General features: G+C 45.0%; 1 protein-coding gene across 1 annotated transcript in view; it reads right to left on the bottom strand.

The window, feature by feature from the left end:
- Positions 1–3,918: 3,918 nt before the first annotated feature.
- Positions 3,919–15,238, bottom strand: part of LOC146080750 (twisted gastrulation protein homolog 1-A-like) — a 35,994-nt gene continuing 24,674 nt past the window's right edge. Inside the window, exons 4-5 of the mRNA XM_083188379.1 lie at positions 14,471–14,680; positions 3,919–6,537 (exon numbers count right to left, since the gene is read on the bottom strand). Of these exons, the coding sequence (XP_083044505.1) occupies positions 6,290–6,537; positions 14,471–14,680 (458 nt within the window). The 3' untranslated portion in view covers positions 3,919–6,289. The remainder of the gene's footprint in view (positions 6,538–14,470; positions 14,681–15,238) is intronic.

Consider the following 15,238-nt stretch of genomic DNA (forward strand, 5'->3'; position numbering starts at 1 on the left):
GCCTTATAAATGCAAGGGTGATAAAGAGAGATAAACGTCCAGCCAATCACATCCTAACTGCCATGTTAAGGCCCCCACACACTAGAATGAATTTTTTTTAGCCGATTCTCCCATTTCCGTCCGATATATCGGCAGATTTTTACAGATAATCGGCCGATTATTGCCGATTATCGGTAAAAATCGGGCAATATAACGGACGATCGGTTGGAAATCGGACAATCGGAAAAAAATCGTTCTAGTGTGTGGGGGCCTTTACAGGCTGTGTTTGAAAAAAGTCAGTAAGGAGGTGATTGGCTGAACGTTTATCTCTATCACCTTTGCATTTATCTCTTGTTAAAGGGGTGTACACACTGAGAACTTTTAACAAGAGATTTTGACTAGATAGTCAAAATCTCCTAGAAGGTTAGCCAAAATCTCCCTATTTTTCTCGTGCTTAGTCAATATTGTCTAGCAGAAATTGGTTAGCACAGAGTGACTGTGCAGGCAAGAAAATTTTGACTAGATTATAGACTATCAGTGCATAGACAAAATCGCTTGGTCAAAATCTCCAGTGCATCTAGCCAAAATCTCTCCTAAAATTGCTTAGTCAAAATCTCCCCGTGTGTACACGGCTTAAGGCTTAATACATCTGACCCATTGGGCCAGATGCACTAAGCTTCAAAAGTGATAAATTGTCATGTCACAAACTGTTTGAAAAATGTAAGGCTGGAGCTGATTGGTTGGCTCTCCATTGTATCACTTTTGAAGCTTAGTGCATCTGGCCCATTGTCTGTGAGCTGCATCACACCCAAGGGAGAGAGGTGGCCTGGAAACCAGGGCTGCGGTGATATGCGCAGTCAGAATGTCAACATTTAATATGTGAACACTCATAAATGGAAAATGGCAACATATAACATGGTGCTATTGGGAATCCTCAAAATTGGAAAAGTGTGAATGAGTTGTGTTGGCCTAATGTACCCTACCCAGGCAGTGGCATAACGGAAACTGTCGTATCCCATGCTGGCCCCCAGGATTCATGCATATATATGCCACTGAGAGGTCTATTTATGTAGGTTTGTGTTCTTAAACGTTTACCTTTTGCTACATACCATACCCTTCTGACAAAGCAATCCAAAAAAGCCAGCATTCTGCAATCCTAGTGCAGTACTTCTAGATACAGCATTCTCATTCTGTAGGACCTAACTGCATGTTCCTGAAATGAGCAGCAAGTCAGCCATGGGGGAGGTTGGGGTGAAGACAGATTTGCTAATGCCAGCAGCTGATGCCCTGGCTAGAGGCTGCAGACAGCTGTCTGCACAGCAGCTGCTGCTGGACACGCAATAAGGAGGACTGGCTTGGTGTCCACTACAGCATTGAGAAGGGAAGTAGTATCTCCCAGCCTCCGTGCTGAATCGGCAATGGGAGTAGATGGGAATTGATGGTGGAGGAACTAGTTGTGTGTTGATCAGCTCGGATGGAAGCCAGAATCTTGGTTATGGTGGGATTTGGGGTTGTGCTTGGAGGTTCTGTGGGTGCATCTACTGGGGAAAAGGGAGTGCAATCTAAATTGGTGACTGCAGGGAACAAGCCGCTTTGCTTCCTTGCCTAGTAGCACCCTCTGATTGATGGTGATAATGAAGGGACTGCTGCTCTTCTACCCTCTCCAGCCTGTTTACCACCATCCTGAGGTAGCAGGTTTTTTTTTTTTTTTTTTTTTGAGAAGGGAATTGGAAAACTGGGCTTTATTTATTTATTACCAGTTATTTATGTAGTGCACACATTCTGCAATGCTTTACAGAGAATATTTGTCACATCAGTGAAGCTTACAATCTATATTCCCTACCACATGTACATGCACACACAGACGTTCTAGGGTTCATTTTGTTGGGAGCCAATTAATCCCACGAAGCACAGGGAGAATATACAAACTCCGCACAGTTAGGGCCATGGTGGGAATCGAAGTGGAGTACCCCATGGTTTGGTATTAGGGCCTCTTCTCTAACTTATGTATTAACGACATAGAGGATAGGTTATTGAGCAAAGTGTCCATCTTTGCGGATGATACTAAATTGTGTAGAGATTTAATACAGCACAGGATGTATCCATGCTACAGAGGGATTTAAACAAACTGGGGGAGTGGGCAGATAAATAAAATTTCAATTCAGTGTTGACAAATGTCAAATTATGCATCTTGTAGAAATAATCACTGTGCTAGCTACAATCACAATGTGGTAGAGTTATGTGGGGTACACACCAGGATGACCCGCTCACGATGTACGATGTGAGCAGGTTGTCAGTGTTTCTTCCGACACGCTCATGATGACACGGGGGGCACGACCCGCTCACGATGTGCACCGTGAGCGGGTCCAATCCGATGGCGACCCGCACCCGGGAGTATGGTCATTATTCAGATCCTACCTGCTGCATTTGACTGTTAGGAGCCAAAAAAGCCTGGAAAGGACACTACAAATTCCTCCAGACTCTGGGGAGATTCAATCTGAGGATACAAACTATCCAATTTACATACAAAAGACTGTGTCTCTTATTTAAAAAGGAAACTTACATGATTTATGGCTGGAAATATATTAAATCATATATTTTATGTATGCATTTGTGAGTATGATCGGGTCACATCAGTATACAGGTTACTATTGTTTATATTGTAGCTGAACCAGTTATACTGGTAAGCAAGTATTTTAAAACTGCTGTTTTTATAGTATGTGAGATAAATAAAATATTATTATATTTTCTTAATTTCATCCAAGCGCTCTCTTCTTACTAAAAAGGATTTGTATAACGACCGACCCGCGGGACCTGCATCGGATTGGTATCGGTCCACACCAGGACAGAAAAGGGCCCAATCACCACACAATCTACATCCAATCGGTCGGAACTGAATCTAGATTGATGGGATCGGACCCTTGTCGTCCTGGTGTGTACCCAGCATAAGGAGCACCAGAAATGGAGAAGGACCTAGGAGTGCAAATTTGATTAAGATCAGATTGGACAAGTACTTGATGGATAATAACATACAGGGATTGCCACTGAAGAGGTTAAAGGAGGTCATATCCAACAAACTGGTTATGCTGCTGATAGTATCAAAATGTGCAATCCTGGGGGAGATAATATCTAGGATTTAGTCCAATTACTCTAGTTAAACAGGTTGAACTTGATGGAGAAATGTCTTTATTTCACCGTATCTACTATGTTACTCCCTGCAAAAATGCCTAGTGTGTATGCACCTTAAGATTAAAAGTGAAAGCTTTTTAGTTATTCTGTGAATAGTTTCAATGTCATGCAATAGTTAGTTTTGTGAAGACGTATGAGATGTAAATATTCCTAGCTCACAATAGGGCAGAGGTATTATGCCTTAAAAAAGATAAACGCAAGAGTGATAAATGTCCAGCCAATCAGTTCCTAACTGCCATTTTTCTAACAACATAATACATGACAGGAGCTGATTGGCTGGACGATTATCACTCTTTATCACCCTCAAATTTATCTCTTTTTAAGGCTTAACACGTCTGCTCCATTAACTCCAAAACTCAGTAAGAATTGTTAGTAGTCGATTCATACATATTATTATGTCCTAATATATTAAGGGGGTTATAAACATTGAAAGTGAAAAACATCAGGGATAGTTCCCAACAAGCCAATTGCCCTCAATCACCATTCACGGTTAATTAGAGTCCAAGTCATACTTTAATTAAACTTAAATTACAATTCTAGCTGCTGGTGTTAAAGTTGCTTACCCCACAGGATGACAGTGTTGACCCCCAATCACCCTCCCACCACCCGCTCTTTCCCGTACTGCCTCTGCTGCTGTGCCTAGCCCTTTTGGATACAAAGTGTTGATCCCTTAACTCAAGTAAGTATGAAATGTATTATAATAGTTATGAGGTACAGTATACAGAATGACTCCAGATAATACACAACCTCAGAAGTAGAAACATTCATTTTATTCGCATCATACTGAAATGGCATGCAGTTTTAAAAATCAGACTAGAGCCTCATGAAAAATAGCTGCTTCCTTTCTGGCTAGTCTACAGCCTAATACAATGCTCAATTTATATTCCTCCCATTTGTAAAAATCAGATTGTCAAATTTAAATAATCCCATTGCAAAAACTTTCACCATGATGAAGAAGCTCTTTAATATATCTCCACCTACTGTGTGTCTGCAAAAACAGATACTGTATTACATTACACCCTTCCCCCACATAAAAGGTAATTTGGTTTTATAACCATAACCAGTCTTGCCTACTGTCACGTAATGGCTGGGAGTCTCCTGAAAACCGGGTCGGCCCCCGGGAAGGTAAGCAAGTCTCCCGCTTGCTGGCCAGAGCCCCTGCTCCTCCTTCCCCGCTGACTAAAATACCGCAAATCGCGGGTCTACGGAGAGTGGTAGCTTTTATTAAGCCCCACTCCTCTCTGTGGCCCACGAATCATGGCATTTTCTGTCATGGGGTGGGGCCAAGTGATGTCAGCCTTGTCGATCGCAATCTACCAGTCAATCATGTAGCTCCCACTGGTAGATCACGATCAAGTGCCGTTATCTCCCATGTAAATATCTGATGAAGCCTCTGAGAGGTTCTCAGAGGCTTCAGCATTCCCAGTGATGCAGTGCACAGATGACGTCATGATGTCGCCTGCGCACATTAACTAAGGAGCCTGCGGCAGGATGATCAGCGGCAGCAGCCAGCTGGGAAGATCCGAGGCAGCAGTGGGCCGGGAAGATCATCTTCGGCGAGAGTGTTCAGCCACATTGAGGTGTCAGCAGGATTCTCAGCTGCAGCACCATGCCAGTAAGCTGGATCCAACAGCGGGGATCCTTAGAGCTGCAAAGCACTATAAGTTTTGAATGTGGGGGATGGTTTGTATACAGTCCACAGGGGCTTTTTTGTATATGCTTTTATGGGGTGGTAGTGGTGTCTTCACAATTGTAAGTTCATCCCAGATGCTGCCTATTATGGAGTTTTGTGCCACCTAAAAGTGTGTGTGATTTTATATATATATATATATATATATATATATATATATATATATTTTTTTTTTTTTTTTTAAAGGGGTCACAAATCTCCATTGCAGGCAGCAATTGGGATAAGTTTACAGTTGGGAAAACACCCCTTCCCACCGCATTCTGTGTGTCAGAATGTGAATTTCGGGCTCATTCCTTATGTCTGGAAAATGTGAACTGTTGGGGGTACTTGAGGACCAGGGTTGAGAATCACTGATCTACTGTGTTTTTTTGTTGTTGTTACCCATACAACATGTTTTAAAATAAAATGAAGATTCACTTACAAAAGTGTAAGTAATGCTAACATGGGCGTTAAAGACCAGATAGTATACCTCACAACTTTTCAATAATGGCCAGCTAGACCGGCCGCTACTGAAAACTGCGGGGCCATTGATAGATGGGGCAGAGCTGAGTGGCACTACCCCCTATTTTCATTATTTTTGTGGCATGCTTAGCACTATTGGAACAGCTCTGCAGCCCCTCCTCCAACTAGTAGAACTGTTACGCTGTAATCTCGCTGTCCTGCTTGCTCTTAAACTGCGGTCATCAGGAAAATGCTCTGTAGTCTAAGTGCCGGTGCTGAGTGGTGATGCGGCATTGGGAGGGGCATGTCCAGACCACCTGAGGGGTGCGGATGCTGTGTGATGTCACATGCAGTCGCTACAGCCCAAAACATGGCGGCCCAGTGCCTGCCTTAGCTAAGCTGTGCAGGCAGGGGACTACCATAAGGATGCAAGCTAAGAGTTCTCATTTTTTGCAGTACAAACTTTGGTTTGTATTTAGACCCATAGGGGTCGATCCTATTAACCCCGAAGGAAGCGAATTGCCATTCGGGTGCCATTTTCACACTGAAAACGGCACCTGAATTAACCCTAACTCGCACCCTTCGCAGGGCCAATTTCACTGAAATTTGCTTGCACCGCTATGGAGGTGAGAGCACTTCAGCGAATTTGGCACGCCATAATTCACACTCAGCAAATCATCCGCACCCTTTGGGGTTAATAGGATCCACTGCATAGTTTGTTGAATTAGACTGCTTTTCCCTCCATATACATTTTCAGGTGACTCCTCACAAAGCTCCGTGCAGGTTACAATGCATTAAGCAACTAGGCTCTCTTGTGTACATACTAAAGCAGTGTGGGCCTGGACTGTGTGCAGGGCCACAAATAAGCCTTGTTATGTTCAAAGCATAAAATGAGTTCACTTGTGGGAGTAACGCACTTACAGCAGACCAACAGCTCACCTCCCCTTGCATTTCCCGTTCTCTCTCTCCCCGTTGTTTCAATTTCCAGTACTAAGCAGCATCAGCTTCCCCAGCTGGCAGCATCCCCTTAGGGTGGCACTGTTGGCATAGTTGATCCTTGTTGCCGTATCCATAACAATCTGGTCCCACACACTGACAGCAGCCATTGTGGAACCAGCGATACCTCGAGGATCCAGTAACTTCACAGGTTTCATGACAGCGTCGCATGGGCATACAAGACTTAAAATACATCACTGTGCAAACACTGGACATGTTCACTGAAGATGGAGCAGGGGGAGCTGAGGTGGAGAAAAGAACATAAACATTTAGTAAATGATGCTATATCCTGTACATATGCCATTGCTGTATAAATCACACTTGTGTTCAATGACTCATGTTACTGAATAGACTGTGGAGGGGGGAGAAGTGGCCCCCAGGTTTTGTGGAACTACACATCCCAGAATGCCATGCAACAGTTTTATCATGGCAAAATAGCAAAACTATGTCAAGGCATGCTGGGATGTGTAGTTCTACAACAGCTGGTGGGATGCTTATTGCCCACCCCTGCTTTTGGAGCCATGACAGTCCACTAATGTTGTATTATACTGCACATGGGCATGGAATCATGTGTGCCACTAATAGGTTTAGGGTATGACACACTATGGTGATTGAACAAATTAAAGATCCAGAGAAAGCTTCAATAAATAGAATTAATAAAAAATGGACAAAAGACCTTATATTCAGACAAAGAGCACCCCAAGATGGCATGTGAGAACAGCTGCTGGGCAAGCCTTCTGGCACAGCCATTAATGATGCTGGCACATTTTTCCAAAGCCAGCAGCAGATGAAGGGATGCATTCACTAAGCCTTGGACAGAAATCAAGTACCAGCCAATCGGTTCCTAACTGCCAGGATACAGGCATAGTACAGTTAGGAGCTGATTGGTACTTTATTTCTCCAAACTTTGGTCCTGATTCTAGTTGGCCCGCAAAGCAGCGGTAGTTCGCTGCTTTGTTAGCCATGTAATGCAACCCGCTGGCCATGCAAATGCCCACCCCCTGCGAATGTTACCGGCAGGCTTGCATGCGGGAACAAAATCATTCGATGGTCACCGACCATTGAATGATTTCTGTAGCGCTCAATTATGGAAGGCCCTCTCTGGTTACTTAGGTTAGCGGCACCCTGCTCTGAGAACAGGGCAGGCAGATGACAGCCGGTGACATCAGCTACACGCCCACGCAAGGCAGGTGGACGCGGCTATTTGCAATTGGGCGCACCAAGCTTTTTTGGGTACACACTGCTGCAGCCCCCCCCCCCCCCCCCCGATGTGAGCACCGCGTAGACTATGCAAGCCTCCGAGGGCGCCCGCTGTGAAGACTAGCACATGCGCACATTCACTTATGCGCATGCGCAGATCTTCACCATCGAACTCCCTGCAGGAACGTACAAGGGAGTTTGGTAACCACAATTACCCCCTTTGTCTCTCTCCAAGGCTTAAAATAGACCGTACAGTGCAGGAATACAGGGACGATAGAAAGTTCTGTACGAATTCTGCAGCCAAGCACACCACCGTGCACCATAAGAGTTATACCACTTAACATTGCTGCAAAGTTATTAAGTTATTATGTAGTTTAGTGGCATTCATGAATATAGAGGGATGTGACACTAGGGGATGCCACCAATATCTTGTACCACTCCTATTATAGCTTTGTGCATTTTTCACTGTTCAACACCAGTGATGTCTGGTCAGAATAGGCAGAGAAAGCCTCACCTGTCATACTCGGTAACACTCCTGATTTTGTCTACAGATATGATTAGAATAATATATTTTAGAATTTATAAAAAATAAATCTATATTATTGTCATCATTTTTATAGCCAAGTCTCACTACAAAATCATATGTGTTTTAGGTACTTGTGTATTATCACGGCGCCTAGTTTTGCTACGTATGGCACCTTTGGTAAATTGCATCGCATCGCATGGGCCATTTAAGGGTCATGCGATGCGATGCAAATTTTTACTGTAATTTATTCACTGCTCTCTCAGCACCAGGGCATCGCATCGCATGTCCCGCAAAATCGCATGCAATCGCATGCGATTTTATCGGGTGTGCGATGCCATGACATTAGCTATACCATAATATCATTGTATGACATACAATGATGTTTTAGCACCCCCCCCCCCCCCACTATCAATGCCACCCCGAAGCGTAGCGAGCGCCGCGTTCCCCGCGTGGGGTGACAGAACGCATCCTCCGACCTTTTCATTCCCCCAATATCCACTTCGGCGTGGAGTTGAGTCTATATAGTGTGGCGATCGCAGTGAGCCACCGAGCTCGAAGCGTGGCGAGCGGACACGGATTACTTTGCATGTATTCCGCGTCCCCTCGCCACACTTCAAAATCAACTCCACGCCGACAAGGATAGAGGGGTAATGAAAACGTCGGAGGACGCGTTCCGCTGCGCTCACCACGGGGTGGCGTTGATAGTGGGGGGAGGGGGGGGGGGTCCTAAAACATCATTGTATGTCATACAATCATTTTATGGTATAGGTATAGATGCGATCCCCCGGGGCTGAGAGAGCAGTGAATAAATTACATAGGAAAATTGCATCGCATCGCACATCGCATGGCACTAAAATGGCCCATGCAATGCGATGCGATTTTCCTACGCAGAATAGCCCACCAAGCAAATTGGTTAGTGGGCGCCGTGATAATACACAAGTACCGTGTTTTTTGTAAATCTGGCACTGATACTAGCCAGTGTCTCCCCAGCCATTGACCTCACTGTACCTCACTCATTAGCACCTGCCGTGAGTCAAACACCCGAACACAGCATTCTCGGGACCCAAGCTGCTGAGACTAGATAGAGTGGGAATGTCAGTATGGTCCGTCCGATGCAAGCACAGGGGAGTCAGGGAGGGCTGTGTACATAGGAGTTGGGGAAGAGTAGTCTGTGGAGGGGGCTGGAGTATAATATCTGATATAAAATGATAATACTAATCAGCCTTTAGAAGTGACATGCATTATATGTGGGAATATACATACAGCTCAAGCCCTGGAATGCAACCCTCCAGTTAGGGTGGCCAATCCTGGGATCAGCGGGATCCTAGGATTTGGCCCCCCAAAAGTCTGGGATTTCAATCCCGGGATTGGAGTCTTCAAACCTGGAGTCTGCTCATGTGCAGTCTAATGCCAGGCAGCGTCTGAAAAATCTGCCACTGCCCACTCTTGCCTCACCCGATAACTGCCGCACTGCTGCCGCCTACCCTGATCCCCTGCTCCCCCAAGTTTGTTAATGTGGGGAATGGGGGGCATTTTTCTTTTAGGGATGCCAATCCCGGGAATCCTGGGATTGATCATTTTTTGAAAAATGCCCCGGGTTTGGCATCCCTACCTCCAGTGCTGCAGGTCTGCCCACCACTCATGTCCTGTGCAACAGATTGACCAAACCGGATTCGGCTAGTTCAAAATCCCGACGCCGGAATTCCGAACGCCGAAATCCCAACAAGGGGGGGGACGTGGATCGCCCCCCCTTGCGGGCTCGCTGCGCTCGCCACGCAGCGGGCCCGGTGCCTTGCTACGCTCGGCACACTAATTTATTCTCCCTCCGAGGGTGTCGTGGACACCCACGGGGGGAGAAAGTGTCAGGATTTCGGCGTTTGGGATTTCGGCGTTCGGGATTTTTAACGCCGGGATCCCGACCGCCGGGATTTAAACTGCATCTCGACCAAACCCACCAAGTGGTTTCCTAGTGGAAATAATTGCCCACCCCTGCTCTAAATGTTCACATGTTGGTCTCCCACTAGGACTTTTTTTTTTTTACAGGAAACAAGAGAGCAAGGAACACAATGAGCGTTTTCATCAGGACAGTCCTAACATGGGAAAGAAAAGGCGGTACTTGTTTCCGACTGGCGAGCCCCGCGAGGGGACATGGAATACATGTAAAGTAATCAGTGTGTGCTCGCCACACTATCTAAAATCAACTCCACACTGACGTGGATAGTGGGGGTATGAAAAGGTCGGAGGACGCGTACCGCTGCCCCTCTTGGGCTCGCTGCACTCGCCACGCTTCGGGTTGGCGTTGATAGTGGGGGTGGTGTTGACAATGGGGGTGCCTTTAACATTGTAAGCTAGGAAACAAGTACCGAAAAGGCAAGTGGAGCCTCAATATGCTGCCTGGTTACGGCTGGCTCCTAACTCAAGTATAGTAGGAAAAAAGCTACTTTTTAAACTAAAAGTTTGTGTTTATGATCAGATTTTTATATGTAAATATGTATTAAAAAATTTTTTTAATGTTACTCAGAAACCACAAGTAATAGATACAACTCACAAGGATATATATTCAACACAAAAAATACTATAAGAATCAGATATTTTTATCCTTTAGACCCATTTTGTATTTATTACATACAAAAATATTGCTTCTGAAAGATACATTTGCTATTGCAATATTTAACATTGGCTAAATACATGCCATTTTTTTGTATTCTAGGACTTCTCAGGTCCTCTCAGTATACTATTCTCCTGATACCAAGCATTGCTGATCAGCACTTCGTATGGCTGAAATGTAGCCATTGGCTCTTGAAATGTATTTTTTGCATTATTTAACATTGCTCTCAACCTCCTTTTAGTTCATTAGGAAAGTATGAACATTTGCCAGTCCAACAATTACGCTATAAATAGAGGTTTTATAAATGGAATGTATTAAAACAAATATCCATTTTTATGTTGTATTCCTCATCTAGTTCCCCCACTTTTTTAGAGCAAAATATGTTTATTGAATTTCTTTTAGGACATAATGAACAGATTTGCAGTACTATAAGATAACACCATCACTGCTGTTATATAATCCAGTTCCTCCACTTTTTTATTTATTTTCTTGCAAATTTCAATGTTAAACTCCTGCCAATGGCTACAGAGAGGATTGGCCAAGCACATGCCAGTCACCACCTGGCACAAAACATAGTACATTTTGTTAAAGCAGGTGGTGCGCTGACATTCTAATTAACCATCAGTCTGCAGATTATAAAAATATAAATATACTACAACCTTTGTGTTTCCCCTCACTCGCCCAATTTGCGCTGTTTTGGTCATTATACAGCAATGAGTAGGTCTGCTAGCTGAATCTACCAAGCTACTAATGCTGCTTCCAAGGAAGCAGCAGTGATAGCAAATCCAACTGCCCCTGAATGACCCCCAGTGTGGGAATCTAATCCAAGATGTCTTTTAGGCTTCTCGGATATTATAATGAGATTTCGCAGTTTTCACCCAAAGTGAATTTCCACCAGTTTTATGAGATAAAGGAATTATTAAATAAACACTGTACAGTACATGGAACCAGCTTTCCAAATTCCTAGGCACTCACATAAGGGAAGCATCATAGCTGATAATAATCATATGGCAGTAGATGACAAAATCCACCTGTGAACTAGTAAGTTCATGTATTGTTCAGCTGTATTACTGGGCTAAGCATGTTTATACGAGGGTCCCAGGATATCAGCAGAACTATAAATAGAATCCTGAACAAACCTGGTATCCAGACTGATCATAGATTGATTCTAGGTCGACCACTATTGGTCAACAGTTAAAAGGTCAACAGGGTCTAAAGGTCGACAATCAAAAGGTCGACAGGGTCCAAAGCTTGACAGGGTTTAAAGGACAACAGACAATAGTTCAACAGGGTCAATAGGTCGTCAGTCAAAAGGTCAACATGGTCAAAAGGTCGACATGCATTTTATTTTTACAACAATTTGAACCAACATGTGTCGACAGGTGGTTTTTCATGCCCTGCCATCCACTACGGCACGGAGGGAGAATATAATAGTGTGCCGAGTGCAGCAAGGCACCAAGCCCGAAGCATGACGAGCGTACGTGGTACATTTAGACAGTGTCCTTGTCAACCTATGTCAACATTTGCACACAAAAAAATCATGAAAAATGCATGTTGACTTTTTCCACGTCAACATTTTACCATGTCGACCTATTGACCCCGCCGACCTTTTGACTGTCGACCATTTGACCCTGTCAAACTGTCGACCATTTGACCCTGTCAAACTGTCGACCATTTGACCCTGTCAAACTGTTGACCATTTGACCCTGTCAACCTTTTGATTGTCAATCTTTAGACCCTGTTGACCTTTTGACTGTCGACCGTTAGCGGTCCACCATATGACTGTAGACCTAGACACTGTAGATCTAATATACCATAACCTACAAACCTAGTGGTAGAATAAGGTTTTCCTTTACTTCTCTGTCTACTGTTTACACTGATTGCAGTGACATCGCTTAAATTCTCTGATACTCAGGTACTTACCATTAATATCAGTGCTGTGATGGCTCAATAAACGACTTATAAAGCTGTTCACTGAGGGTTTATAAAATGACTGCATTACATACTTGTATTCCATACTATTGTAATAACTGACTTACAGTAGGCATTGTGCTCTATATAAGTCTGTAGTCTGTCCAATGTCTAATGTGCTCTTTTTGACACCTTGTCTGCTGCTAACCCTGATCTCTCCTTGTTCTGTTTATTCTTGCTTGCCGCCAGCCCTGACCACTGTACATTCTGTCTATTCCTTATCTGCTGTCTGCACCGTTTCCTTTACCAGTATTTATTATAAACCTATACTATTGCACACAAGGCCTGGGGGCAGTGACGTAACTATAGAGGGTGCAGGGGATGCAACTGCCATGGGGCCCGATGGCTTGGGGGGGGGGGGGGGGAGGGGGGAGGCAAGGCAATCCCCTGCACCCTTTTCATTTTATATTTTCACATAGTGCTGCCGGGCAGTCGCTGCACTGCGGCACCAAGCGTGACACCCGGCCAGTGGTCGTGCCGAGCTGAGACCTGGCCAGTGATGGTGCTGCATTACAGACTACACCGAATGGGAGACCCGACCAGTAGCTGCACCAAACAGGAGACCCGGCGGCCGAAGCCGGTGACCAGGAGACACGGCGGCAGTGAAACTTAAGAGTGGGTCTTGGTGAGTGTACTGAAGGGGGGGGGGCACAAAGTTATTTATGTCAGACTCAGAACCCTTTCAGACCCCTTTTCTCCCTCCTCTGAGCCCTACCCTTCACTTCCCCTACACTGGGGTGAGGGGGGACAGAGCGAGGTATATGGGTACTTGGAGGAGGGAGGGGGGATTAGGAGGGACAAAGTGATATCTGTCAGAAACCTTTAAAACCCTGCTCTCCCTCCTCCCACCCCTCGTTCCCTAAACACACTAACTCCATCACCCCTTCTCTCTCCCTCCCCCTCTCCCCCCATGCCCTCTCTCAATTGCCCTCCATCTACCCATTTATCATGTAATATTTGTGGCAAATTCCCTGAAAACACACATTTTAACCCCCCAGTTAGCCGCAAATTTTGAATACCGCCAGCAGGTATGTAGAAGGGATAGCAGCAGGTATCTCTGATACGTGCTGCGATCCCTCCTTTGCCGCCCATGGGCTACACATGACACTGCTTGGCCAGCACTGCAGTCAACGGGGGGTCAATGATAACCTCACATGCACAGACCACCCAACTGAGTACATCACAGGGATTGGATCCTTTCGGAGCTCCTGTCCCTGCGTGTGCACAGACATTGCATATGCAATCCTTGATCAATGGGGCCCTTATGCTCTCTCCCCCCCCCCATTTCACCTTTCTTTCTCTCACTTCTCTTTATCTCTCCGCCTCTAGTCTCTTTTTACTCTCTCTCCTCCACATTTTTCCCCATGCTTCCCCTCTTTGACAGTCTCACCTTCTTCCCATCCTGTCTCTCCTCTTTTCTCTCCCTGACACTCCCATTCTCTTGCTCCCCTCTTTCTCTTTACCTTTCTCTCTGACATTATCTCTAACTCCTGCTTGCACCTCTCTTTCTTATTCCCTCTTTTTCCGTGAAGCCCTCTTCTCTCTCTCTCTCTCTCTGACCACCCCTCTCTCTCTCACTCGCTCTCTCTCTCTGCTTTTTGCTTTCTTTCTCAACACCTGTTCTGTCTCTCACTCTTTCTTTTGCCCCCATACCAGGCATTTTAGTGACAATGGGGGAGGGGGCCTACGAAGTGCTAGTTACGCCCCTGCCTGGGGACAATCAGGTACTAGAACACAGTGGAAAATAGGTCCTGCTATAAGAGAGGAATGGATGCAGTTCTAAAAGTTTATCTGGAAAATTGGAGCCAAACATAACAGAAAGGATCTCACGAACTCTTTCACTTACTCAAGTTTGTCTGTATTACTGTACCTGAATGTGCACCAAGAAGGATATGATCCACATGCGATTGCTGACTGATCTCTTTAGAGACAGGTAGTGTGTAAACACTCCAATCAACAGCTGCATCTCCTTGTAATTCACATAAGGATTGGAACAGAGACGGCAATGGAACAGGCAACACCTCTAGCGAACTTCTCCGGGCTGCTTGCTTACGACTTCCTTTATTTTCACTGCACAAACCTGAGACATGGAAAGAGGGTAGTTATTAAAGAAAACCTTATCTATAACAGCCATAACACATATCGCATATTCCCTACCACATGTACATACACTCACAGACACAGACATTCTAGGGTTAATTTGGTTGGAAGTTGGAAGCCAATTAACCTACCAGCAGCTTTTTGGATTGTGGGAGGAAACCGGACTACCCGGAGTAAACCCTCGCAAGCACAGGGGGAATATACAAACTCCGCACAGTTAGGGTCATGGTGGGGATTGAACCCATGACTTCAGCGCTGTGAGGGAGTAATTCTAACCATTACACCATCCGTACTGCCCACACCATAAAATCGGCCATCGTGAGAATCGCAGAGTGTATAGTCAATATTGTTGGTTCTGCCTCCGGGGAGAAAACAAAAAGATTCCTTACTTGCTGAGAGTGCCTCCGGGGAGTGCAAAGGAAAACTCATAGCTACTTTTTTTTTTTATTGGATACCGCAGATATCGGGAGCCATTGTACATGCGGCAATCCAAAATTGGATGCAAAGTAAATTAACTTTAGCCTTGCTAAACCTGGCT

This window comes from Crinia signifera, chromosome 1, assembly GCF_055691185.1.
Source record: "Crinia signifera chromosome 1, ASM5569118v1, whole genome shotgun sequence".
NCBI lineage: Eukaryota > Metazoa > Chordata > Amphibia > Anura > Myobatrachidae > Crinia > Crinia signifera.